General features: G+C 43.8%; 1 protein-coding gene across 4 annotated transcripts in view; it reads left to right on the top strand.

Moving 5' to 3' along the window:
* The window catches only part of LOC144932897 (partitioning defective 3 homolog), a 211,071-nt gene that overhangs the window by 145,088 nt on the left and 38,210 nt on the right, over positions 1 to 27,773 (top strand). For 3 of the 4 annotated variants that reach the window (XM_078857312.1, XM_078857306.1, XM_078857289.1), the window contains exons 18-20: positions 1,695 to 1,967; positions 4,033 to 4,429; positions 27,368 to 27,508. In XM_078857312.1, coding sequence (XP_078713438.1) covers positions 1,695 to 1,967; positions 4,033 to 4,429; positions 27,368 to 27,508 — 811 coding nt within the window. The remainder of the gene's footprint in view (positions 1 to 1,694; positions 1,968 to 4,032; positions 4,430 to 27,367; positions 27,509 to 27,773) is intronic. The other variant, XM_078857298.1, reaches the window with a different exon arrangement.

Raw genomic sequence — 27,773 nt, 5'->3', positions numbered from 1 at the left:
GATAGGAGTCTTCGAATTTATTGTTATTGTCCGAGGCCCAGAGAGCCAGTTTAAAAAGCGGCATAGCAGCAGATTCTTTGATCATCCGGGGGTCAGGCTTTTCTGTCATGGAAGGGTGACCCTGCATCTCACCGAAACCCCGAAGTGATCAAGCGAGATGGCCCCGAGGCATCCCATTTCCCCATCCCTCTCTGCTTCTGTTATCACATTCTATTGGAACTTCCATTGCTAGTGCCCGATTGATATTGACTCTTGCGGTAGGTGAAGCGTTGTTTCCTGCAACACTATTGATCCCCACGCCCTCAACCTCGCCCCACTACCCACATGTTAGAGTGCTCGCACACACTCCATGGGTGACTGCTTCCTCCTAGCTGGTCCAGCAATTTGACATCATCAATTTACAAGCCTCACTGTTTTCTCAAGTTATCACCCTCATCTAAATTACTCCGGATGCCAAAGCGCCCGAGACACCAGCACAAACAGTCCCCGGAATGCTTCATTGGCATAGGATGGGGAGCCCTGCTCCCTCCTTTTCCTAACCCCACATGGCTGCTCCTGTGTCTGGGTCCCATCAGCCCCATTCCCCTGCTACCACCCATAGCCCCATAGCCTTTCTGCCATTGGCCACTGCTACCTTCATCGCCTGCAAAGCTGTTCCTGCAGAGAGTGGGGTGAATGGGCAGCGTCTGCAGTATTTGGGCCTGTCACCAGGCCTTTTGAGTGAAATTTGGGGTCCCCAATAAATAATTTTGGCTGGGGGTCCCCATATCTTCCTTTGAGGCGTTACATTTACTTCTTTGGAGGCGTTATATTTACTCACCAAATTTTCATGTAATAAAAAAAAAATCCCACATCTCAGAACAATTATAGCCCCCCCCCTTCTCTTCAGGCCTTTCCTAGCACGATTAGTATTGGGTTGGTTTCTGGGTTGTGGGGGGGGGGCATAAGTTTCATGATGTATGAATAATAATTACATTTCCATTCCATCTTCGAGAGGCGGTGTGATTGAGATGTTAAGCAGCAGTGAGCCGGTGTGGAGATGAAGGTGGTCAGTGGAGGTGGTGGGAAGGACAAGTGATAATGGTAGTAGAAGGTGGAGTGAGTAAAAATAAGGGGAGAGGTGTTGGGGAGGGGAAGAAGGTGAGCGGTAGGAGTTCCAAAAACGTACAAGTAGTTTTCAGGAGATATGTTTTTACTGCAGAGGCTCCGTGACATATGCTGTAGAGGTACTAAGTCTGTAAGCGAGCCCATGTAATATTTTTGTGTAATTTCATCGCATAAATATCGCATATGCAATACAAATATATGTCGTCATGTCAGAAGTAATTGCCATAAAACATGAGGAATTATCAAGAAAATTTGACGAGATAATAGTAATTAGTGTGTGTGATTAATAGATGAAGTGGGGTCATGTTTCATAAATCATACGTGTCGTGTATCCACTCTTCCATGCTATTAGTGAGCCATTTGTCTTGCGGTAATCTAGTGTGAGCGAGCGTGCGAGCGAGTGTGGTGGTAATGACGGTGGATTCATGCAATCCCCTTCTCACCTCTTTTTTGCTTTGTTCCCCTTCAACCACTCCACACTTGTCTGCCTGGGCCCTCTAACCCCCTCCCTCAATTCTTCATACCTGCACCCACTCCCTTTCACTGCACCCCCCTCAAACACTCCCATCCCACACGGCCGGGCGAAGCAGGGCGAGACGTGGGCCCCACGCTGGGCCTCAAGAAGTCTACGTCGCTGGAGAGCCTGCAAACGGCAGTTGCCACGGCGACGCTCATCGGTGACGGCGATGCGACCGGTGGCCGGGCTGAGGCGGGGGAGGACCAGCAGTCGGCCCATCGCCCCCGGCAACGGCTGATCCGTGGACGTGCCTGCAACGAGAGTTTCCGTGTGGCCATCGACAAGTCGTACGGCGACGGAGCTGAGGAGGAGCAGGGCAGCCCAGAGCAGGGAACTGATATCGGTACGGGGAGGTTTTGGATGGAGATGCGTAGCATTCGAGGGATAGAGGTGTTCAGCCATGAGAGAGGGGTTGTGGGGGGGGGGGGCTCGAGGTGAGAAGGCCAAACCAATTGGTTAATGCATTGCATATATAGCCCCTCTGTCAATCTACTGATAGAGGGAGGAAGGTCTCCCCATGCTGTTCGTCATTGGGGTTATTTGAGCATACTTACATTTTCTCTGTTTTGAATTGAGATGAAGAGAGCCTTGGTGGGACTCAGGATGTGTAAGTCATGGCGGGCACTGAAGGTCTAACCTTGCTTTAAATAATGGATAATTATTTGATATTTTTATTATCAAAAGGTTCCCTGCTGAATACGTTGTTGGCTTGATGTCATCGATTGCAGAGATTCAAAAAATACTGCAGAGTATGGTAAATCCAAAAAATGCCTGCAGCATCATATTAACCAAATGGTATGTGTGTGTGTGCGCACACTCCGCGGATTGAGGAGTCTATCGATCACGTGGGCCCATGCCCATCAAGGGACCCACAAAAAACGCTGTTCGCGGAAGGGTCATGACATTGTTTTATCTAGCCATGAGGGGGGGGGGTGGGGGGGGTGTGAGGCACAGTGGCCAGGAGGGGGGTGCCTGGGAGGGGGGAGGGGGAGCGAAGCAGGGCGAATGTCCGCACTGATCGCAGGCTGATTTGTGTGCATGGGAATGCGCTCGCCGCAGAGCGAGCAACGTGCGTTTGTCGGAGCTAAACCGCAGGCTATATACAAGCGTGCTCCTCAACTGCCCAGGCCTTTGGGACCCTCGGTTGCCCCAGTTTTCCATGTCCCACCAATCAGCAGAATTATATTACATGTCTCAGCCAATTTACAATTGAATCATGTGCCTATTTTACACGTGAATGTTAAAACTACGGATGTGGGAAGTATTGCTCGGCGTACGTCCACGTGCCCTGGAGTGTCAACAACTTCTGGTCCTCGTCAGCTGTGAAGCCGCCACATCTATGTGTAATATGGCCCATCATGGCCAGCATGAAGTATTATCTCGTGGAGATGGCCAGGTTGCCCAGGGGTCAGGGTGGAGCTGGCACTTCTGAGATTTTAGGTTCGAATCCCAGTTTCAGCCACCTTCGAATATGCCAGATTCTCAAGTCTAGATAGTTTATGTTCTCAGCCTGGTCGCCAATGACTACACAATAAATATTTCACACAAACTCAGTTTTCTTGATCATAATTTGGATAAATTCCAGCTCTGAAACTTAAACAATTGAATTAATTGACATGGGACAAACATGTTTTCAGGCCATCGAAAGGTGTGCTCCAAAGATGGATAAAGACATCTGTTGATATAATTTCAAAAGTAGTTACACAACGTCACATTCAAAGGCCATTCTCGAGCACAGGGTGATGCATTGCTGCAAGCTGCAGAGTTCCGAATGAAGGGCAGTGTGTCTACCTCACATAATGTGTGCTTTTATCCTGAAATGAGATGTTCTGCACTGCGTAATGCTTACTTCTCGATAATAATAGCTTGTATACGCTTTTAGGGTTTTATAATAAATGCACTATAATATCTGTGGCTGAAAAACTTTTAACGTCACCCAGACACTGAAATTGGCAAAAATGCATCCCATCTAAAGATTATGCATCAAATAATAACTTAAAAGAATAAGTGCAATCTTCTAAACGAACGAATGAACGAATGAGTTTAATGAAAAACATAATTCTTTAGATTTTTGTTACTTCAAGTATTATAACAACTTTAGAATTTATTGAAATAAACTTCCTGAAAATGTCAACATATCAGGGAGAGACCTTGACACTTTGGCCTTTTAAGTGTTGCATGGTGGTACGGTATAATTGTTATTATTATTGGCTGGCACTCTTATCCTTCTGCATCATTACCGTCCTTTGATCTCGAATACATCTTTAGTTGTAAACACGATGAAGCGCTATAGAGCGCAAGCGCGTAAAACCCACGCGCTCATTACTGTCCTTCGTTGTCGCACTTGGGCATTGCCCCTGCTCCCATTCTCCATCTGCCACTTCGATAATTTTGACCGTCGTCTGCAGACGAGGAGGCAGAGGCGAGCGGCCGAGACTCAACGTCGGGCGGCAGCGACAGTCCACAGGGCACCGCGCCGGAGCTGGACGTCCCCGTCGCCGGGGCCGCTGCGGCCACCGTCAGGGTCCCCGCTGCCAGGGCCCCCGCTGCCAGGGCCCCCGCTGACAGGGCCCCGAGCCCGCAGGACGCCGACGCCAGCCCTGCCGCGAGATGCCCTCCCCCAGGCCCCGCGGCTGGCTCGACGGCACGGGACAAGAAGAAGAATAAGGAGGGTGACAAGGGTGACAAGAGTGGGAAGAAGGGAGACAAGAAGGGGGGCGGCGGTGACAGAGGGGATGGAGACGAGAGTGGAAAGGGGCGGCACAAAAAGTCCGGAGTGCTCAAGGGACTCGGCGTCATGTTCCGGTAACTTGCGCCGTGTGCACACAGTCGCCAGGTTCTTATCATCCGCCACTGCTAATGACAGACTCCCAAAGCCAATTCCATCCTCGTGGTCCTGTGATGCCACAATCCATCTAGCTCCTGAAGGTGAGCCGATTTAATTGCTTCATTTGTCCACGGTGGATTTCCTCCCGGGTGTGTTTTCCCCCGTTGGCTGCCATTCCATCGTTAGTTCTTGACCACCGGCCATCTGTTCTAGAGACGTCTTGCTCAAGTCAACTTACATTTATTAACAGTCAATGTGATCTGTCTAACTTGAGTTTGTTCTCTGATACGTGTCTTCCTCTTTCTCTTTCTTGGTGTAAGTGTAATCCAGTGTAATTCCAGACTCATAGGCAGAATGAATGAAATATCATTCCACATCATCGAATGGTTCTAGGTTGTGAGCTATAATAATAGAGCTGGTAGTGTTGAGAGTTAAGCCTATTTGTACAGATAGTGGTCTGTTTCTGGCATGCTAACTAGGCACACAACGAAGCACCAATTCATCGATCAACATTCATTCTTATACTTGCATCAATGTGTGTGCGCGTGAGAATTGAAAATTCCATTCCATTGTGACATTTAGGATAATAGGGACAAGATAAGTGTGCTAATAAGACAGAACAAGCCAGACAATAGAAACAAGACTTAAAAAAATAGACGAAAAGTGTTAAACTCATTGTGACCGCAAAACGTAGCAATTCATTGAATCGTTGGGGCACAGGGGTGCGAGTCTAATCGCCTAATGCGTACATATCTTCTTAGCCGAGCAAAACTGCACCTCGACTTGAACACGATGGTGATTGCAGCCTGATCATAATTGTGCTTCACACTCTTGCCTGAACATCCTGCAAGACTGATCTGTGCAGCTTTGAGCTGCGCTTTAATGCGGCAGTCGCGTCACGCATCTGTCTGGGATTTGGAATACTTTCACCAGCAATTGTCCACACGGACCCAAGAGCGGACTTTGTGGCTGGAGTTGCAATCTCTGAGGCACAAAAATCGGGACATATATTCTGGGAAGAGGAATATGTTACGAGACTGGAAGAGGGGAGAATCTTGATTTGAAACTTTCGTGACTGCAGGAATCCATACTCTTTGGTTCTTTCGGTAAAGTCACGTAGGTAGAAAAATAATAAAAAATAATATATCACGACGTTTCGATCGCAACACAAGCGGTCATCCTCGGGCAGAACAAAATATAATCCAGCAGTGGAACTGCTGAACCAGCGAGAGAGCTGTAACAGCTGTAACAGCTCTCTCGCTGGTTCAGCAGTTCCACTGCTGAATTATATTTTTTCTGCCTGAAGAGGGGAGAACTTTCGATTTAAAGCTTTCGTGACTGCAGAGATTCATCTTCTTGGTTCTTTTGGTAAAGTCACGTAGAAGGAAAATAATAAAATAATAAAAATAAAACATTATAAAATAATTCTCACGACGTTTCGGCCACAACGCAAGCAGCCGTCCTCAGGTGAAGAACATGTCTGTCGATAAGACAGAGTCTAAATGACACGTCTTAGGCTTGGAGTGTCTATTTAAGCTGTGAGGGAGGAGGAAGAGAGCCTTGACAAAATAATTTGCATTTGAAGAGGAATTTAGCATATTTATGGGAAATGCAGGAATGCGAATAGTGCTAATTGTGAAATGCGTGGGAGGTGGGCGGGGGGTTTTCAAAGTCATATTATGCCCATGCATTATGCAGGATTAGCAGCATCAAAGGGAGGGGGCAGGGGCAGCACCAACAAAGGGAAGGAATGTGAATAGTATGCAGCTGCAGCAACCAAACAACCACGTAAAAAAACTAAAGTATAAACTTCATAGTATCATCAGTATACTAAATATACTCTCCAATAAGCTGAGCTACTAACAGTAAGTAATACATTACAATTCTATGTCGCAAAAAATATAATATGCTTCCAGCTAAACTTTTTTGCCTTACATCACACGGGTCTACCCCGTACTATATGCTGCCATAGACAAACCCAAACATTAAATTATATACTGTATTACTATACACCACCCTATACCTTAGAATAATACATAGTGTAATATTACACTATGTATTATTCTACCCACCCTAATGTATATCACACTGCTATATATTCACTATACAATTACGATACTATATATTACTTTGTACATTGTATTAAGCATATACATGTTATACTATTTGTTATTATACACTGTACCATTGACCGTCGTGTGAAAGATACTAAGAGGCAGCAACGAAATATGAGAATGGGAGAGTAGGAGAGCAAAGAATCCATTCCCTGCGGAGAATACAATGCCAGTGAGTGGAACGCGGTCTGAGAGTCACCGTAAACGTGAACACAATCCAACCATCAAGAAGGATCCTGTTGAGGAGCCTTTCAAGACCATCACCTTACCCTACATTGCTGGGGTCACAAAAAAGATCTCCAAAATCCTGATTAAACACAAGATCCAGGTCCGATTCAACACAGTACATAAAATCCGTGATCTGGTCCCGTCTGTAAAAGATGTGGTTCCAGACATACAGTACCCTGGCGTCTACAAACTAAGTTGCCTCTGTGGTAGCAGTTACATTGGAGAAACCAAACTACATGTCTCGGACCGCATCCGTGAACATAAAGCAGACCTGAAACATGGTAGGACAAACACCTCATCCGTGGCAGATCACTGTTACAATTCAGTGGGCTCACATGACATTGACTTCTCCAAGACAGAGGTTCTCTGCAAGCCATCTGGCTATCATGAGAGATTCGTTCATGAGGCGATCCACATATACAAACACAGAGACAATTTCAACCGAGAAGATGGATTCTGGCTTAGCAATCATTGGAAAGACGTAATAAACCATTTCGGATCTTAACTGATTGTGTTCACGTTTACGGTGACTCTCAGACCCCGTTCCACTCACTGGCATTGTATTCTCCGCAGGGAATGGATTCTTTGCTCTGCTACTCTCCCATTCTCCTATATCGTTGCTGCCTCTTAGTATCTTTCACACGACGGTCAATGGTACAGTGTATAATAACAAATAGTATAACATTTATATGCTTAATACAATGTACAAAGTAATATATAGTATCGTAATTGTATAGTGAATATATAGCAGTGTGATATACATTAGGGTGGGTAGAATAATACATAGTGTAATATAACAATGTATAAGGTATAGGGTGGTGTATAGTAATACAGTGTATAATTTAATGTTGGGTTTGTCTATGGCAGCATATTGTACGGGGTAGACCTGTTTGATGTAAGGGTAAAAAGTTTAGCTGGAAGCATATTATATTTTTTGCGACATAGAATTGTAATGTATTACTTACTGTTAGTAGCTCAGCTTATTGGAGAGTATATTTAGTATACTGATGATACTATGAAGTTAATACTTTAGTTTTTTTTTTACGTGGTTGTTTGGTTGCTGCAGCTGCATACTATTCACATTCCTTCCCTTTGTTGGTGCTGCCCCTGCCGCCTCCCTTTGATGCTGCTAATCCTGCATAATGCATGGGCATAATATGACTTTGAAAACCCCCCGCCCACCTCCCACGCATTTGACTATTAGCACTATTCGCATTCCTGCATTTCCCATAAATATGCTAAATTCCTCTTCAAATGCAAATAATTTTGTCAAGGCTATCTTCCTCCTCCCTCACAGCTTAAATAGACACTCCAAGCCTAAGACGTGTCATTTAGACTCTGTCTTATCGGCAGACATGTTCTTCACCTGAGGACGGCTGCTTGCGTTGTGGCCGAAACGTCATGAGAATTATTTTATTATGTTTTATTTTTATTATTTTATTACTTCCCTTCTACGTGACTTTACCGAAAGAACCAAGAAGATGAATCCCTGCAGTCACGAAAGCTTTTAATCGAAATTTACTAGGTTTGTTTTCTTTTTCATTTGTACCTGATGATGATTGCTTGTGTTGCAATCTAAACGTCGTATGCTATTATTCATTGAATTTTTTCTTTCTACGTGACTTTACCGAAAAAACCATAGAGTGACTGGGAAACAGTCAGTAGATAATAGAGTAGTTGCTGCACCGTATTTGGGACATTCCGTCTACAGGAAAGCCACCCACACGGATTCCTATCTAAAGCCACCATCCGGCCCAGAAGAACTCCCTCATCAAAACACTATACCATAGGGCCCGCTGCATCTATGACCAGCGCCACCTTGCCAGTGGCAGCGCCGCAGCTTGCGTTACACATATATATGACATTAACCTGCTAATCCCCCTAATCTCTCTGCCTAATCTCTCCCATCAACATCGTGCTAATCTCTCATTAACACTGCTGTTGTGCGCATATGCGGGGGCGATACTCTTACACGGCGACGGAAGCTCATTTCATGCTAATCTCGCTCCCTAATCTCTCTCCCTAATCTCCCCCATTAACACAACTGACGTGCTTGCGTGCAGGGATGGAATTCCTTTCCAGCTCAGACCCCGTCTGCTTGCCCTTCGCTACATCTATAACGTCTTGTTGTAACAGCTCTCTCGCTGTGTTTCTTCCTGGTTCAACGGTTCCACTGCCTGATTATATTTTCTGCCAGAGGACGACTGCTTGTATTGTGATCGAAACGTCGTGATATATTACTTTTTATTTTATTAAATTTTTCTACCTACGTGACTTGACCGAAAGAACCAAAGAGTATGATTCATAGATAGGAGAGTTTAAAACTATGAAACTAAACTATGAAACACATTTTTTTTTTATTTTAGCAGGTAATGGCCACTGAGATATATCACTCCTTTTCAGAAGTGACCTGGCCACAAATGATAGCTTAACGAAGTGGCTTTTCATGTGTAAATTCATAGCAGCCAAATACTCTAAACGTATGTTTCTAAATGTGGATTGAAAAACCGGAGAACCCAGAGAAAAATCTACGCGACCACGGGGAGAACATGGAAACTCCAAATATACAAGCGCCAGAGTTGGGATCAAACCCACGACCTCCTGTATACCAGATGAGGTAGTTAACATCTCGGCACCGCGGCGGTTAAGAAGGGATGGTAGCTGAAGTGGTCTTTGGGGACAGCCGAGGCCTATTTACATTCCCAGGATCTCTGATCGGTTTGGTCGAGGGGACGAGGAAAGGGGGGAGGGCGGGAGACTCGACGCTGCAGCGAGTCCACGCTGGTGCTCACATTAAAGGCCACCACGGGCCTTTTGAGCAGGAAACTTGGCTATCGTCTCTCTTCAGAGACATTCTGCCGCTCCTGGATAATACACACTGACCAGGGTGCTGGTGTGATGGGCACTTGTGGACGTTACCGAAGGAAATAAACCCATCTAAGTAGGCGCAATAAAGGCACATGCATCTTTTATTTTCACCCCCACATCTGCAGCGCATTTAAAAAAGGAATATTTTGAAATATACTGTGCATGCATGCATGTCTGTAAGGAGTTGGGTTGACCTTATGAGTGTATTGATGCATCTATTAATTTATTATAATTGAGTCTTTTAATATGAGTATTGAAGTGTGCTTTCGAGAATATGCACACATTGTATAAAATGGGGTTACATGATCTTTGCTGTCACTAAGATGTAGCTACATTCAGCACAATGTATATTTTTAAGAATCTTGAAAAGGATCGTGATCCCTAATCGTGAATCGGGAGAGGGAGAATCATTACAGGTCTAGTTAGAATATCTCGAGAATACACCAGTGCATCGTAAACATGCACTAATTTTGGAACCGCTGATTCTTTTGTTTATTAAACGTTCTTCTTCCTCTTCATCCTTATTCTTCTTGCAAAGTGCATGTGTGTAGAGGATGTGCAAAGATAAGAGAGTGAGAGATAGGAGGAGATGCTGTCGGAGTTGCGAGCCCCACAATAACGCGTCTGCGTGTTCTGACGGGTGGCGGTTACGTCGATAATTGATATGGTTCATACAAAAGTTGCACTTTGGCTGCGAGAGCTCCCTAAAGCTCCCGAGCAAGCTGTTTGCCAGTCCCTGTGTAATCTCTCGAAAAGAGAACACTCAAAATTTTTCCCTGCTCAAGTCACCCTGTGTTGGTAACCCAGAATCAATGTTGTAAATGCCACATTGCTATGGCAGTGGCTACAATAACCACTCGTGACTTCCTATAGAGTGTTAGTCATTATAAGAAAAACTGTTACAACCCCTGGAATTGTTTGAGTTAAGTGACCTTATAATTGTTTTATATAGTATTTAGCAACGTAATATTTTACTGTGTTATCTTCATAATTTCTGTTGGAAATTACTCAGTAGAGGTTTGACCTGCAATTGTTAACCTATGTGCCAAAAGTTTACATATAGCACATTATGAGATTCACTGAAATTCACAGGCTATATCTCTTGTAAAATACAGATTACTCATTTACATATCTCGGCAGTCGCTTAATGTGAAATAGTGTGCAATATTCGATTCTCACGTACACAGTGCTATGTGTGTATCGTGAGTGTAACGATTTAAAATCAGTGATGAATCGGTGGATCGTTAACCCCTGCTCGTAGTCATCTTGAAATGCTTTACAACCGCGTTGATGCCTCTGGAGACACACGTTGAAAATGTGTTAGTTCACCCTTAAACTTGTGCTTGGGCGTTGCCTTAACTGAACCACATGGCATCACACTCTATGCAGTCCTGCAATAATAACGACATGACGTCATTGCTTTTGCAGTTTCTGTTCAAAAGTTCCAAGAAAAGAGACAGGTTTCCCATAAATTCGTCTTATTGCAAATGCAGGTAACTGCTCTTTACTCAGCCATCCCATGCGTGATAGCAAAGAGGGCACTTTATACGTGTACAACCTTTTATCTACACACTCCTGGATGAGGGCTCCCCACACCGTGCCGGGATACGGGGTTACTTGACCGTTCTTCATGCTGGCCAGTGCAGTGAGTTTGTTGATGGTTGGGTACCTAGATGCGAGAGCATATAATTACAGTACAACAATGGATTTTGCTGCACCGCTCTCTGCTGACCAGCAACGTAGCCCAGCAAGCCCTATGACAACTGTGATTGTGCATAGCCTTTATCTGTCCACGCACTATCCTGACCCAAGCCTGCTTGGCTTACAATATCTGATGAAATCGGGCAAAATCCATGTGATTTGAGTAAAGGGCGATGTATTGTACTTGGCACGTAATGGCCTCTCCAGTATATCGGAGGAACTTCGTCGTGAACTACCACATGGTAACGCAGACCAAAGGCGACAGGCGTCGGGGAAAGGAAGGCAGACATACTCGTGCCATGTGACTCGATTACTGGAGAGCTTTTCAGGCCAGCATCTGACCCCAGAAGGCATGTGATGGGGGAACTTTGACCAGCACTCGAGTGGTCCTTCTTTCACTTTTTTCCCTGCGCTCTGCCAAACGTGCCGAGAAGTATGTGTGGCAGTGCTGGACCACCCAGCGCCTACGCGAAGCAATACCTTAATGCAAGAGCCGCTCGCACACGCGCCACCCTGCACCCGACAGCCGAGCCGCATCCGGGGTAGGATGCCTGAACTTGCATGAGCAACTTGGGCATAAAATTTGAGAGCTTTCTTTGCGTGGCGGTCGAAAAAACAGCCGTTTTCGTAAAAGCCTTGTATTAAAGTGTTACCTGTTTTTGTTCGTAAGTTAGGCTTCTGACAATTTAATTGAATGTAAATGAAAGGTTACAGTTAAGGGGATCGCTCAAACTGTTGGTATTTATTTAATTTTGGGTCCATTAATCTTTAATTAAAGAGCATTCTGCGGCAGCGGTAATAACACCAACATTGCTTTAATTTCTATCCAGCAACATCCTTTGGAGACTAAAATAATGTTGAGGGTATTTTGGCTTTAATACATGACCCGTGGGGCATTTAGAACAGGCAATTATCATTATCCTATTTCCAGCTCTGATCAGGATAAATGTGAAGCGTGTGTGTATTCGTATATGAGAGAAGTGATACGAGATGTGTCACTGCTCTCGGCATCACGCTGCACTACAGTTGCAACGGGTGCAGGCTCGATTCCTAGCAAAGTGCTAAATGGTGGCAAATGTGAAACCCCAGTGGTCGTGGGCACAATAAATGCCTTCTGTGGGTGTGCCAACACGAAAGGAATGAAATGGCATGGCGCTGATGTCAGTGCCCCCGTGTGTATTAGGTGTTCGCTAAAAGCATTTGCCTCAGTCGTCGAAACCAGTCTAAAAAAACGGAACATTGTCTTTTTATTTGCCTGTACAAGCGTGCTTACGGAGAGAGTCCTGGTTTTCAAATGGGAGGAGGTGGGTGGAAGAGACGGAGTTGTGAAGTGGGGAGGAGGGTGCCGGAGACTGGGGTGGGGGGGGGTACTGAAGGGAGTGGCAGGCGTACATAAGTAAAGCACTACCCGCTCAGGAAACGGCGTGTAATTGGTTCCATCTGCATTGGCCCACTCATAATAAGCTCTCTCTTGTTTTCTCTCTCACTCCATTGGACTTTTTTTTCTCCCTTTCTGCTGTTTTATTCGACGCTGGCTGTCTGAAGGCGGCTTGCCCACAAGCCGTGTGTGGGCCAGTGGAGATCGAGGGCAGGGCTTTAGTGTTGGCGTTAGGAATTGAGGTCCAGTGTTACCGGAACGCAGCAAACAGCACAGCGCTTGAAGTGTCTGGCCGTGGCAGCTCTCAGCTGTGAATCGCCGATTGTGTGCTCAAGCGAGCGCTTGTGCGTGTGTATGTGAAGAGCTATAAATGCGTGCTCGCACCAAAGGAATTTGTGTTTGTTTTGCTTTGGGTTTTGTATGAGTCGGATTCTTGCTTTCTCCTTGACTCATGTGCCCACATGGTTCAAATTTTCATATCTACCACTCACCAGGGGCAAGGTACAATGAACACTACTGTGTATCGTTTGAAATTACACGAGTGCTGTACTGCCCTCGAAAATGACGTACATGTAACATGAATGCATTTTAAAGTTTAATCGTAGTAATCCTGACCTATGTTATTATGACTGGCTGTGTTGTGTGGGCAATATGGAGGGATGTGCAATGGATTCCGTTTGTTTTTAAACCGTGTATTGAGATGACCTGGTTCATTAATGGCATATTTAAATTCCTGCAATTTAATACGTCGCTCAGAGTTCCCAAGTTACGTTCCAAGGGTTAAAACTCAATTTGTGAATCGTTCTATTTATCAAGAACCTATCTTCTTGTCCCAATCATGTATCATGGACAGTTGGATTGGTTATTTGGTCACCACTATAGAATACAAATAAATTTGAACTATAGCCTATAATACCACTGCTAAAAAGTTGCATAATTCACACTACTTGATTGTTAATGATTGTTCAGTTTATTGTATTGAATGTATTCAATATTGATAATTTTCGTAAATTTATTTATATTTCATATTTCTTTGTGACTTAGCAGTCCCTTGAAAAAAGAGACATTTGCCCTCAGTGGGGCTCTCATCTAATAATATACAGTACGTAAAAATGTTGTCTTAAACAGCAAACGTAACAGGAATCCCAGCATGCTTTTAATGTGAAGAAGACATAGGAATTCCTGCACACATTCTATACATAGTCATAAAAATGTGATAATATTGATGGAGAGGATGATATAATGCCAAGGTGGTGAGATGTTAACTACCTCGCCTGGTATGCAGGAGGTTGCGGGTCCAATCTAGACCCTGACGCCTGCTGTATATTTGGAGTTTGCATGTTCTCCCCATGGTAGTGTGGATTTTTCTCCTGGTTCTCCGGTTTTTCCCTCCACATTTAGAAACATGCGTTTAGAGTATAAGACTGCTATAAACGTCCACATGATAAGTCACTTCGTTGAGCCATCATTTGTGGCCAGGTCGCTTATGAAAAAGAGCTGTATAGCTCAGTGGGCCTTACCTGGCAAAATAAAAATAGTAAAAATACTAAATGTTTTCATATTTTTTTTATTTACAGCGATTTGTCGATTCACTGCTGAATGGAGACCTTCCCAAGCCATGCAGTTTGTGGGGGTTGTATGACCATCATTCACCATGCTCGTCGGTGCACTTTGGTGAAGATGGAAGGACTCAGGACTGGTTCAGATATGACTCACCGCTGATATTAGCAATGGCAGTAAGTCAGACTTTTGTCATCGCACAGTGCGCTTACTGCTCTAGTTAAAACATGTATGTTGCTGTACATTTTACATACAAATTGAGGGGATTAGCGGATTTGAAATGTCAAAGCATATTTCGCGAGCGCCTGCGAACTGTAATTTGGTGAATTGCTTTGGTGTGAACGGGGTTTCTTAGAATTAGCCTAGTATCATGACAAGAGAGTCTGCATGCGGTGCGAATGCACTAGTTGCTACGGGAGGTAATGACAGGAGTATCAGTTGTGAGTGCGAAGGGACTGGTGGCTATAGGAATGTTCGAGAAGGGAGCGTGGTCAGGTGACGGAAGAGGACGGTAGATTCTGCCGGTAGAGCGAGCGTCCAGAGTCAGCGAGAATGATCGAGAAGGGGGGCATGGCCTCGGTTGGTATATAAGGGAGATGCGCGGGAGACTCGGGGCTGTTGCAGTGGGATCCCCGCTTGATGTCAAGTGAATGCGTCTTCAATAAAGTGCCATCTCAAGAGAAGTGTGTCAAGTCGCCATTACACTAGCATTAGTGTTTGTGTGTGTGGAAAATCAGATGGCATGGTACGATGCATTTCCAGTGACCCAGGTCCAAACGTTCCCGAATTAAGGAAAAGTGTTCAAATTGGCATCTAATTGACGAGCATACTGAGTGAGATCACGTTTAGAGGCGCAAGGAGAAAGAGAGCAAGACAGTGGTTTGGGGGAGGTTTGACAGCGCCGGGGACAAAGAGGTGGCTTAGGCCACCCACCTCCTCATGCGCCACGTTGGACCCTTAATGTAAGCGCTCATAACTACGCCTGACCCCGTGTTCCCAGAGGGAGTGAAGGGGGAATCTCGGCCTTTGTGTGCACGTGCATGTTTGTGCACACGCGCACACGCTTTTGTTGTGTAATTTGCGCGGGTTACTTGTCTGGTTTGACCTGCAGGAGAATACATTTTATTTATTCAGCTGCACTGGCTTATTTCGCTCCGTTTTAGCATCTGCTTATTTCCACGGGGAAGGAACAAACATATTACATGTGTGCGCACGCATTCTGATGGCTGTGTGTGTGCATGCAACATATATCTTGTGAAATTGTCTTTATTTATTTTTTCATATTCCCATAGTGTAATAATGTCAACTTTATATTGAATATTTGTCTAATTTATGGTTATGATATCGTGGTTTCATGTAGTACACAGAAAAACATACGATCGCATATTCTTGTATGGGACAATGGTGGTGCAATAGTTAGGCCACTACGTGATGAACCCAGAAACATGAGTTAGATTCCTGGCCCTGGCTAACAGCTGAACCAGTCCAGGGCCCCATTTTAACCAAAGATGACCAGCATGGTGAAGTATGGTCAAATAATCCCCAGACGGACATAGCATGGGGAGGCTTTCATTCGCCATAGGATTGACACAAGGCTATTTTATTAATTAAATGATGTAAAATTTACAATTTGCGTAATGGGTTCGTGTGACCCATGCGGCCACTAGTTTACGATGATAAATCCATGGTCTTTTTCATAAGGAATTGCAAACCTGGCCAACTGCTGCTTTGATTTTTCTCTTTATCTGCGTCTAAACGTGCATTTACACTCATTACAATTGTACATTTTAAAAAATATCATGAATTTTGAACTTCTTTCATATATTATTCTTTAATTTAATTGTGACCCTGAATTTTTACGGTTCTTCAAATCTCCAGGGGTGGGTGCGGGGATAAATAATTTCACCTCTAGTGTATACAAATGTATATCAAATTAGAACTATAAAGGAAAACCTGTAAAACCCCACTAAATTTGTTCAAAATCACGAGCCTTTGCATGAGAGACGGCTGCTGTAATCCAACCGTCACACTGCATTAACTGCATCACCGCTGGTCTGCCCAGATCATGCCAATCAATAAACCGACTTTATTTGGGCACACGGATTGGATGCCATTTAAACCAAAGGTTGTTGTTGTTGTTTTTATAAAGGAGACTTGGGATAGAATACAGAAAGGCAGAATCTTTTAGAAATTAAAAAAGATAGAGAGCAGAAAAAAATTAATAAAAAAAAGTCTATTCCCAGAGAAATTTCCAACAATTATCGCACTGATTAACATGCTTAATTCACAGTTTTGTTTCTGTTTTGGTAAAATGTACCTAGAATAATTGGGAAAAATATGAAGGAGCAGTTTTGTTATTTGCCAGGTCTGTTTTAATGGTTAGTGATGACCAATATAGCCAGTGTTTAGCCAACCTTGGCCAAGGACAATTCTACAAATGGTCATCTCCATATATATAAAAGGCAAAGTTGTGAATGTGTGTCTGTTCAAAATCTTTAGCGTACTTCTCGACATGCAACAAACTTGAAATTTGCCATGTGGGTATTTTCCAGCCTGTACACCATGCAAAAATTTATGAAAATACACTTTTTTTTGGGTGGGGGGGGAGCTCAATAATGCATTTATTTTTTGCACGGCAAGTGAGCTGTCACGTCAAATCTGTCACGTGACCCGCGCATGTGGAAGCGTAAAACATTGTTGTGTAGTGGTTAGCGCGCTGTGCTACGAACCCGGCGACCCGAGTTCGATTCCCGCTCACCACCGGTGACGATTATTCGAAACGGTCCTGGGCCTCCCCTAGATCGACTCAGCCTCAAACGAGTAACTGGTGTGGTGTGTGAACATCGCCACTGGGGAGACAAAGGCGGCCGGGCGTGGTGCTGGCCACCCCACCCCCTCGTGTGCCGTGCCGGCCTTCATAGGTGCTCGCTAACAGCACTTGCCCCCTGCAGTCTCACAAGCTACACGGGGGATCTTTGTCTTTATCCTGTGTGGGGGGGTGGCAGCGACTGCGTAGCGATTCGTGCGCTGTGCTACGAACCCGGCGACCCGAGTTCGATTACCGCTCACGGCCACCACCGGTGACGATTATTTGAACCGGTCCTGGGCCTCCCCTAGGTCGACTCAGCCTCAAATGAGTAATTGGTGTGGTGTGTTAACATCGCCACTGGAGGTGCAAAGGCGGCCGGGCGTGGCGATCCAAGTACCGGGCTTAGCCGGGTAGTAAAGCTAGTCTATATATAAAAGGGAAATTTGTGAATATGTATGTCTGTTCGAAATGGTTAGCATACTTCCCCACATGCAACAAACTTGAAATTTGGCATGTGGGTAGCTTCCAGACTGTACACAATGCAAAAAGTATAAAAATAGACTTGTATTTTGGGGGGGGGGGGGGGCGCAATAATGGATATGTTTTGCACGGCAAGTGAGTGGTGACGTCACATCTGCGATGTCACATCTGCGATGTCACCCGCATGCGGCAGCATTACGCAGTGTGCCTGCTGACGTCACGAACCCCCCCACCCTCCGCGTAGGCCGTGTATTAATCCAAGACAAGAATCCAAGTCTGGCGAAGCCGGATAGTAAAGCTAGTCTATAAAATAATAAAGGCAACGATAGCTCTGTATCCTGTAACACGATGCTGTATGCTTGCATGACAGAGCCCTGGAGTCAATGTTAATATTTCCTTAACACAGGCCCTGATTGTTTGTTGGCCAATATAACAAGGTTAGGTTATAGCCTGTCCCAGCACCCAACCAGTTTGCACTTGGTCAGCTGTTTGATTCCTACAGCCGTGCAGCAGTTTTGGAGCCGTTGTTTCCAAAATGTGCATTTCACTGTGGAGTGGACATTTAGCCGGCATAATGGTTTTATATGTAAAAATATTTTGCAAACGTATTATTTATTGTGCTTTTTTCAATTATAGAGAACAATAATATCCTTTGTATTCAGGAATACCTTGTGGAATCTCCAAAGCGTTTCAGTAGGGTGCTGCAAATGGGATAATTGCTTGGTTTTGTAGAAATCAGAGAAGCTGCATACGAGAGGATAACAATCAAACCTCCGCATGGATATATTCAAGAACTTTAGTTTTTGCTGCAATATCCTCAACACCTCTCGGTCCAAAACTACAACATCACATTCTAGGGCAGTCTCCCATCTTAAGTACTAGCCAGGGTCAAGCCTGCTTAGCTTCCAAGGTCCGACAAGATAAAGACATACAGGGCCATATTGTAGCTATGAATAGAACTCCAGGATTCTCAGGGTGGGATTGGAATGAGCCCAGCACAACATTCCAGCCTGTACAGAGCATCAGCATTGCGTGTGCTAATGCACCTAGAACACATGCAAGCACACGAATGTGCGTAATCTGTAATCTACACGGTGACGTTCGCTTCTTATGGTTACAATATTTTTGGCCCTAGTTAAAAGGCAGCACTTGCCGTGTTATTGTAATGACAATGGCGGTGAAGTATTTTCAGGCCTTACTTTCTAAACCGCCGCTAATGCAATCCCTCAGCCTTCATTCGAAGTGAAGCCCTCAATCCAACCAGCAGGAGCGCTCCCAAGTTTTGGGCGCGACAAAGAGTTGCATAAATGTGACAGTGGCGCTCGTGGTGGTGGTGGTGCATGGCCCACATCGTGGGGAATAACAGCCGTTATCTTGATATGCCAACTGATCAGCCCAATTTGCGTGTACATTGAATAATCTGTGCTTGTTTTTTACGTGGAAGTATGGCCTGCGTCCATCCGTCAAGGTATTCAGTGGGAGGGTGGGGGGGATTTCCCGGTCCTGAAGCTGAATGTGTTAAGTGTGCATGAGCACATTTGGCTGCCTGCCTCACAGGCGCAGGTTCCCTAAATTCCTGTTGCGCATCGGTTATCAGTCAGGAGCAGTAGGGGCCATGTTTCACGCATCCATTAACCCATCTGTGTGTGTATGTGGCGCTGCTTTAAAGGGGACCCACTCTATTATTGCATCGTCGTGATCTCCTACGTGATAAGGCACTTGGGTTATTGCTATATGCCCTCCCCCAGAGGTCACTGGAAATTGCTGCCTATTCACACCATGTCTCTAACCTGACCTGCCTCTAATCGGACCTGCGGACTTGTGCAGAATCTCATTGGTGATCAGATCACGTCTCAAGGTGACAAATGCACGATTTGCTTCCTCGGATTTATTTATTTGCATTTTTTTGTGTTTGCACGAGACTTTTAATCAGTCGTATTAATAGGCCGTTTTAGTATTTCTGCAAAGGAATTGCTTTATTTCGATTGTTATTCCTTCATTAAAACATGCACGTGAATACACGCACCACATTATTCGTGTAATCAAACCTCAGTTGCAAAAAAACATATAGGTTCCAACTAATTTATAATTTACGTCCAGGTAGCTTTTAAGCTGATGCCACGTGACTTTTGTTACACTTGGCATCAATCCATTTGGAGCTTGGATTAAGGCATGGACCACGAGGCAGCCAGTAGTTGGCAGTACAGCAATGGATTTTTAAATCCATCTGTGCAGAGCTTTCAATGTTTACCCCCCCCCGACCCCCTCTTCATTTGGCGAGTATCCATCACACTTGTCTTCCAAAAAGACTGCAGGAGGTGGTCATAAGAAAGATTTGTTTTATTTGTTGCTGGTTAAACCCCCAACTGAGATGTTGTTTTGGTGGGAACAAGGGAGGTGGCGCTGCTATGTATTTGGGGTGAGATGTGGATGCGGGGAGGAAAGCCTGGGAATGATTAAGTCCGGCCTGGAGAGAGAGAGGGGTGGGGGAAGAAAGACGCGTTTGCAAGAAAGTGGCTGCCCGGCCCTGTTTGTTTCACTTGGCGGCCAGCATAATAGTGAGGATTGTTTCCATATTAGCCCTGGAGAAGTAATCTTAACAAGCTGTCGGAGCAAACCCCAACCACCCCTCCTCCCCCCACTGATAGCATCACATATTTTTCCAATGTCATATACTTCATTTTCCGTATTGATTGTGGTTAGTGGGAAGTAGGTATAGGGGAGGGGGTGGATTAGGGAGGACAATACAGAGGTTGTTTTGGGGAAGTATAATAGACACACTCGCATTCAGAAAGTAGTGTATTCAATCAGCAGATTTTGTAATTCCTTGAAGTGACACAGGTGCCTGGGATAAAATTAATTGTGGATACTTTGGGAAAATAACAATTAATTGATGAATTTATTACTTTGAGCTTATCAAGCCAGCAGACTAAGGAAGTCCTTCGGTTGTTAAGGAATTTTTATATACTACAGTGGGCATGTAATATTTCTTCAAATCTTCGATTTACATATTTTCTGGCGCTTACATTATCGTATTGCATGGTTATGTATGGCGAATGTAAATGATATGTCGATGTTCAATTTTGCTTAAAGGAGTGAACAAAAGTGTACAAATCAGGCAGAACAAATGAGAAGCAACATAAATGAGACACCAAAAAAATAAACAAAAATAAAATGTATTCTTGAAACGGATTGTGGCGGTTCATGAAATCCCTGGAGAGTTCTTTCGTTTATACGTGCATGCAACGTTCCTGCTCTCCAGTCGGAAAGTAAAATTGCATTTATTCATCAATTAATATCGATTCTTAAGCTCAAGATACAAGTGTCAAACAGAATTTGCAAAAATCTATTACCGTATTTTCCCGCATATAGCCCGCAGAAGCATATACCCCGCAAAAATAGCGTTTTGTGTAAAACAAATTTCAGATAGCCCGCACCTCCATATACCCCGCATGCATTCATATCTTTAACGTCGTTACCGCAGCTTAATTCCATCAAATTAATACAAAGTTTACATTTGTAATACATTCCACTATCAATTGTTTACATTAAAATCACAACGTGCACAAAGAAAACAAACTAACCGGAAACGAGTGAACTTGAAACAGTAAATAAGTAACAAAAGTAAATATCCAATAAATAAGTAACACATAACTGGTAGATAAGTAAGTAAGTGTACTATTAGACTTACCAGCATTCGACCTCATCATATTACAGCTACTGGACCGGTAGTTACCCCTGTACAGTTTTAGCACTGGTAGATTACGCACTGCGCAGACAATAGCAGCACTACGGTGACGCCATTGCCTGCTGGCAACAAAGCCATTGGAAGTTTGAAACAAAGCTCATGGTCGCGACTGTATAGTGCTCAGCCAATAGCAGCGGCCTAAGGGACTCAGCAATTATGATTCCGCGTCTGGTAGACGCTTGTTAAGGCCCTTCCCATTGTGCAATCCATAGCCTCGGATGAAACTTTCGCACCCCCCTACAGCCACTGAAAAAGTATTACGGTATAGAAAGTGCGCCCACTTCAAACAATGTCGTTTCATTGTACAAACAATTCGAATAATTTAAAACGTGATAACATGTGCAATTTGTGTGTGAGTGGTTTATTCAGCAGTGCTTTAGTCAAAGGTAAGTGTTGCATAGTGGATAGTCCTACCATGAAAAAAATTAAACGAGTTATGACATGTCACACGTGTAAAATATTTTAGGGATAGCCCGCACTTCCATATACCCCGCAGGGTCCTGTTTTGTTTGTAAAAAGTGGTGTATCCCCCGGGTTTTATGCCGGAAAATACGGTATTCTCAGTTTACATATGCTTTGTGTATAATGAGTTCATGTGACTCCTGGAGCTATTACAATCTACGAAAAGCACAATAAAATGTCACATTTTTATGAATTTATTCTCGAATGGAATTGCAACTCTGAACCGTGACAATCTACTGAATTGGTAGCGCCGTCGCAGGTTGAATCCCACCTCTCTATTCTGCAGTCTACTGTACATCAGTCTACAGTGGGATGTCAAACTGCATTCGTCAACATTAAGTTGAAGTTTAAATTTCGATTTAAAGCTTTCGTGACTGCAGGGATTCATCTTCTTGGTTCTTTCGGTAAAGTCACGTAGAAGGGAAATAATAAAATATTTAAAATAAAACATAATGAAATACAATTCTCACGACGTTTCGGCCACAATGCAAGCAGCTGTCTTTCGGACAGACCTGTTCTTCAACTGAGGACGGCTGCTTGCGTTATGGCCGAAACGTCGTGAGAATTGTATTTTATGATGTTTTATTTTTATTATTTTATTATTTCCCTTCTACGTGACTTTACCGAAAGAACCAAGAAGAAGTTGAAGTTTAACCTAATAAATAAATAAAACACCAACACGTTTATGAGCAACCTGTGTGAACTACAATGTTTTTTATCCATGCTTTAGTTGACAATTTTAAGAAACATTTTACAATGAAATCGCATTATGTGCATAATCCTATTAATATGTTGTAAACGAGAAAGTATAATTATCCATTGTGAATTAACATACTAATTACATTTTGCTTAATCTGCTTGTGTAACATATGCACATGCAACCGTAATGATTGTGTGTGTGTGTGCGCTCGCTTACTCAAAATACGTGAATAGGGTTCTCACCTGGAGGAATAAAGCGTACCTCTACTGAATAAAGTCTACGAGGGGCACAGTGATTTGTGCACTGCACGATGTTCACAGCGTGCCGAGTGTGAATAATGGGCACAGCTAACATAAGTGGCGAGTGAGAGCTGAGTTGGTCCTGGGCCATTCCCCATTCACCAACTCGCACGGACCAGTGTGGTGAAGTATGGTCAAACATATTCCCATGACCGAGACAATATGGGATGCCTTGATCCAGGAGCGGATTGATCAAGTGGCCATACATAAGAACAATAATTACTTTATGTGTAAAGTTACATGGATCCTTCAGCTTAAAAGTTAAAGGAATACAAATTGTATTTGCAAAAAACGTATGGCAACAAATGAAATTCACAAATGCATCACCGTAAGTAAAGTTGTAGGGAGAGTAGAAATTAGGAGGCACACGAAAGTGAGATAGATTGCAGATATAATGGTTAATAATCAGGATGATATGGAAAGTTCAAATATCATGAGAATTCAAGTTTAAACATATGCATAGACTCGAAGGGATTATAGTATGTTTATATAACGTAATACATTATCCATCTGTGCAGTTATAAATAATCAATGGGAAAATATATTCCAAGAGATTGTCAAAATACACCTAAAAGTTGGTGCAACTTTTAAATATGTTGCTTCTCATTTGCTCCCTGCATAATGATTTTCACTGCTGGATGAAGGACTCACCATAATATGCGGTAAATGGAATTGTTTGACCATACTTCACCATTCTGGTCAGTATGGTTTGGTAAAGATTGTGCCAAGGACCAGTTCAGATATCACTCACCATTGAAATTAACCATGGGTGGGAATCGAACTCAGGTTGACAGATTCATAGTGCAGTGTGGGAATCACTGTGCAATACCGCTCTATATTGTGCATTGTATATCTTTTTTAACGGCAAGAAGAGACAGCTTGGCCTTGCCTCTTTCAAATAGATCACATTAATGTTTAACCATGTTGTTAAAATTGACGTTTCCTTCAAATAAATGCATTAATAAATTAACATATGGATTTCTGGGGGGTAAGTAGGTAGATATGTTGCTAGGTAGGTGGTTAAGTGAATTGGTTAATGGATGGAAAGTATGATTGGTCTGAGAGAGTAGATGAGATGGATATTGAATTTACTAAAATATTCTTGTCTTCCGTAGCAGTGCGTACGTGTGCGCCAAGTGCAGTGACTGAATCACCTCGAACACACCCGGTCTCGTCAGATCTCGAAAGCTCAGCAAGTTTTGAGCCGGGTTAGTTCTTGGACGAGAGATTGCTTGGGAATAATGGGCGTTGTAGGCTTCACTAGCTAGAGACGGCAGAATGGCAATTGATTCTTGATTGCTGTTTTTTCCTGCTACTCCAATTTCCTCGCGCATGAAGCCGAATACTCAATAATGTTATTGGCCAAACTTCCCATTACATGACTCTCCTAAAGAAGTCTTAAGATTCAGAGGCCTTTCTGGATAAATTAATGGCATTACTTATCATTGCGACACAGCAACCCATGAATAACGCAACACTCGTACGTAAACTAACAATACCCTTACACGTGCAGTCAACCCAAACGTTTGGCCGGTGTCTTATAGTCGCTCTGATTGTATCTGCAAAACATCGTGACCTGTGGCATTCGTCTGTAGATATTCATGGGCAGATAGCTGTTCACAGTTATTAATGCTGCAACGTGATGAGTAAGCAGTCACACTGAGGGCAGCACCTGTCCGTGTCACACAATCAACCAGTCTTGTAAGACCAGAGGTGCTAGGGGCTGAAGGGAGGGTAAGTGGGCAGTTGGGGAGGTGGATGGGAAGGTGGATTGGTGGTTGAGTGGGGGAGTGTGTGAAGGGGGAAAGATGGATGCAGAGACACAGGTGGGGGAGTAGTGGCTACACTGCGCACGGCCGTTGCCAAAGAGGCATTTGGTTTGTAGATGCGAGCTCGAGATACAGGCCGTACGCACACGTGCATGCCAGAAAAAAAACAACACAGGTGCATGTCACAAAATCACCTGTGGTTACCGGGGAGCAACCAACCGCCCCCCTACCCCCTTCCCCAGAGCAGTTTTCTGCGCAGGGCGATGCTACAGAGTAGGGACTGAGATAAAACAAAAAATGTATTTGCTGCAGCCACGCAAAGCATAGGATGGCTCACAATGGTGCGAAATGAGGATCGGGAAGAAAGTGGACAGTTGGTGTGTAATTGTTGACTTGAGACCGAAGAAATGAATTGTCACGATTTGGAATCACGATTTGATTCGACAATCTTGTCTCGTGTTTGAAGCATCATTTGTGTTGTTTTATTTACGGGGGGATGGGAGGGTGTGTCGTTTCCACTGTGTTGTCACCCCCATTAACCAAACCACAATGTAACAATTGTACACAAATGTATCAAAATAATCGATTGGTCGTATGCACGAGCATATTAATCGATTTTTACTCTGTGTCGTTAAAGTGCCGAATAGTATTGTGGAAAGTGCGTATTCACCAATGACCATCGTTTTTAAAGAAATAAAAATCAGAGCCTGTGTGCCGCTTAATGGAGCTGCATCAAACCATTCGATTAACAAACAGGGACTCTTCTTACATCTTGACGTAAAGCTTTCATGACTGCAGAAATTCATATTCTTTGGGTATTTCGGTGAAGTCATGTAGATAGGTTCAAATAAAATAACAAAAAATTACAAAAAACTCCTAGTTTTTTCTTTTTGTTTTTTTCGGTAAAGTCACGTAGAAAGAAAATAAATTAAATAATAGAATACGACGTTTCGATTGCAACACAAGCAATCGTCATCAGGTACGAATGAATGAGAGAGAAACACAAACCTAGTAAACTTAGAAATATAATGCAATACAACACAGAGAGTCGGCTAACATAACAGTCAACACCCTACCTGGTTAATTACGTTCATCCAAAGAGTGCTACATTTGAGAGAGAGAAAAAACACAGACACGAAGACACATAGATAGACACATAAGCAGAGAGAGACAACACAGAGAGACACACACACATAGGCACACAGAGAAACAACGCCTCTGTGTCGAGGCCTTAAATAGAGAGAGAGAGGGGGCAGAAAGAGAGAAGGGGGGGGGTAGATAAATTAGCATGTCAATGAGAGATTTGGAGCTTTCGTGACTGCAGGGAATATTAGAGAGACAACACAGAGACACACAGAGAGAAAATAAACTTAATAAAACAAACTTCAGTTTAACACGTAGGCTTTCGCGGCCAATATTATTCATAATCAACGTTTTTGGGTTAAATCGCGTTATTTATAAATGTGTCGTAACCCTCCACCACCCGACATGGCCACTCAGCAAAAAAGTGTCACGTTGCAAAAGACAAATAATTCACTGCTTTAGCCCACTGGTGTGTTGAAGCGTGAAACCACAACATTTACAATTTGAGTACGACGTTTCGCTGGTAATTGCATCCAGCATCATCGGGCAATTCGCCAGAATGGTGAGGCTCTGCTCTTGCTCCCGGTCTTAAATAGAGCCTGATGATGATTGCTTGTGTTGCAATCGAAACGTCGTATTCTATTATTTAATTTATTTTCTTTCTACGTGACTTTACCGAAAGAACCGAAAAGTAATTCCTGCTGTCACGAAAGCTCCAAATCAAGTTTTTACTAGTTTTTAGTTATTTTATTAACAAAAAACTACTAGTTTTTAGTAACTTTTTTTGGTATTTTCTTTGACCCTATCTACGTGACTTGACCGAAAGACCCAAAGAATATGGACTCTCCTTTTTTGTAAGCAAGCACCCCGTGTGTGGCTCTAATGGAGGAAACCTGTTCCAATATAGCTGCACTAATGCAATAATTGGCTGTCTTTCTGTTGGACTTAGAAAATGGGGGAGAGGGGAGCTGGTGGGGGAAAAAAAGCATTTAAATTTGGCTACAAGCTGCTTTTAATGTCTAACTCTCGAGGACGAGTGTCAGGGAACTGTGGGGGCACGTGGGAGAATGAAGGCTGAGGCCGGACCCAGCCATTCGGCTCCCACTCACCACTCTCTCTCTCCCCCCATCAACAACATACCGATCCCACTCCGCCGCCTCACTGCCACTGTAGATGATTGCGATTTTTACTCTCATCTTTTCCTCTTCGTATTTTCAGTTATTTGAGGGCAATAGGTGAGGGCATATATATGCACCGTACTACATTTTTTTCCCCCATATTGAGAAAAGTAACCCTCACTCACTGGATTTTATTGTAATTACATGGGAATGCAGTGGACTTCATCTGCAGATTGGCAAAGTGCTGCATTTTTATTAAAGTTCTAAATGGGCTGCGGAGTGGTTTTAGTGTATTTCAAAAGATAAACATCCTGCATATTTTCTCAAATGGTCGAATGCTCTGAGTGGCGCTGTTCTCTTTCTGTCTCTGTCTCCGATCTCTGTCTAAAATTAGTTTCCATCTCGCTGTTTCCAGAGCTTGTCTGGCTTGCAATGTAATGTTATTATTGTTACTATTGCCCATGCACATAACTTCACATTGTTCTCTGCAGCCGCTAACTGCTCTCATGTCCACCATCTTGCGAACGGCTATGTTACAAGAACATTCTCCTGCCCTCTTCCCAATTCTTGGCTCCTTCCTCCCTGGCTCCCTTCGTCAGGTTTGGCCGACCCAAGAAGGAAGACAAATCTACAAAGACAGATGGGAAGAACACAGCAAGAAGACCAGAGGAGAGTGGGCAAGACCGGGTCATGAGCCCAGCCGAAACATTAGATGGTGGAGCTCGCCTTGAGCCGGACAGGTGGGTGGTCATGGGTCACCCTCGCACCTACCCTCGCACTCACACTCACACCCACCCTCGCACCCACACTCGACTTCTCCAGCATCAGCTTCATTTATTCGTATTTTCTAAAATCTGTCCTGTCTGCAGTATATGCACACATGAGATCAGTCAATTTCACACGCTCAGTCTGATTGGCCACTCGCAAATCAAATGGCTTGAGGATGTTGTTTGTCCACACCGTAATTGCGACTCCTTGTGGCCAGCAGTACAATTAAAATAGCAG

This window comes from Lampetra fluviatilis, chromosome 1, assembly GCF_964198595.1.
Source record: "Lampetra fluviatilis chromosome 1, kcLamFluv1.1, whole genome shotgun sequence".
NCBI lineage: Eukaryota > Metazoa > Chordata > Hyperoartia > Petromyzontiformes > Petromyzontidae > Lampetra > Lampetra fluviatilis.
The sequence above is the reverse complement of the archived record's forward strand: the minus strand, read 5'-3'. Positions and strand labels throughout refer to the sequence as shown.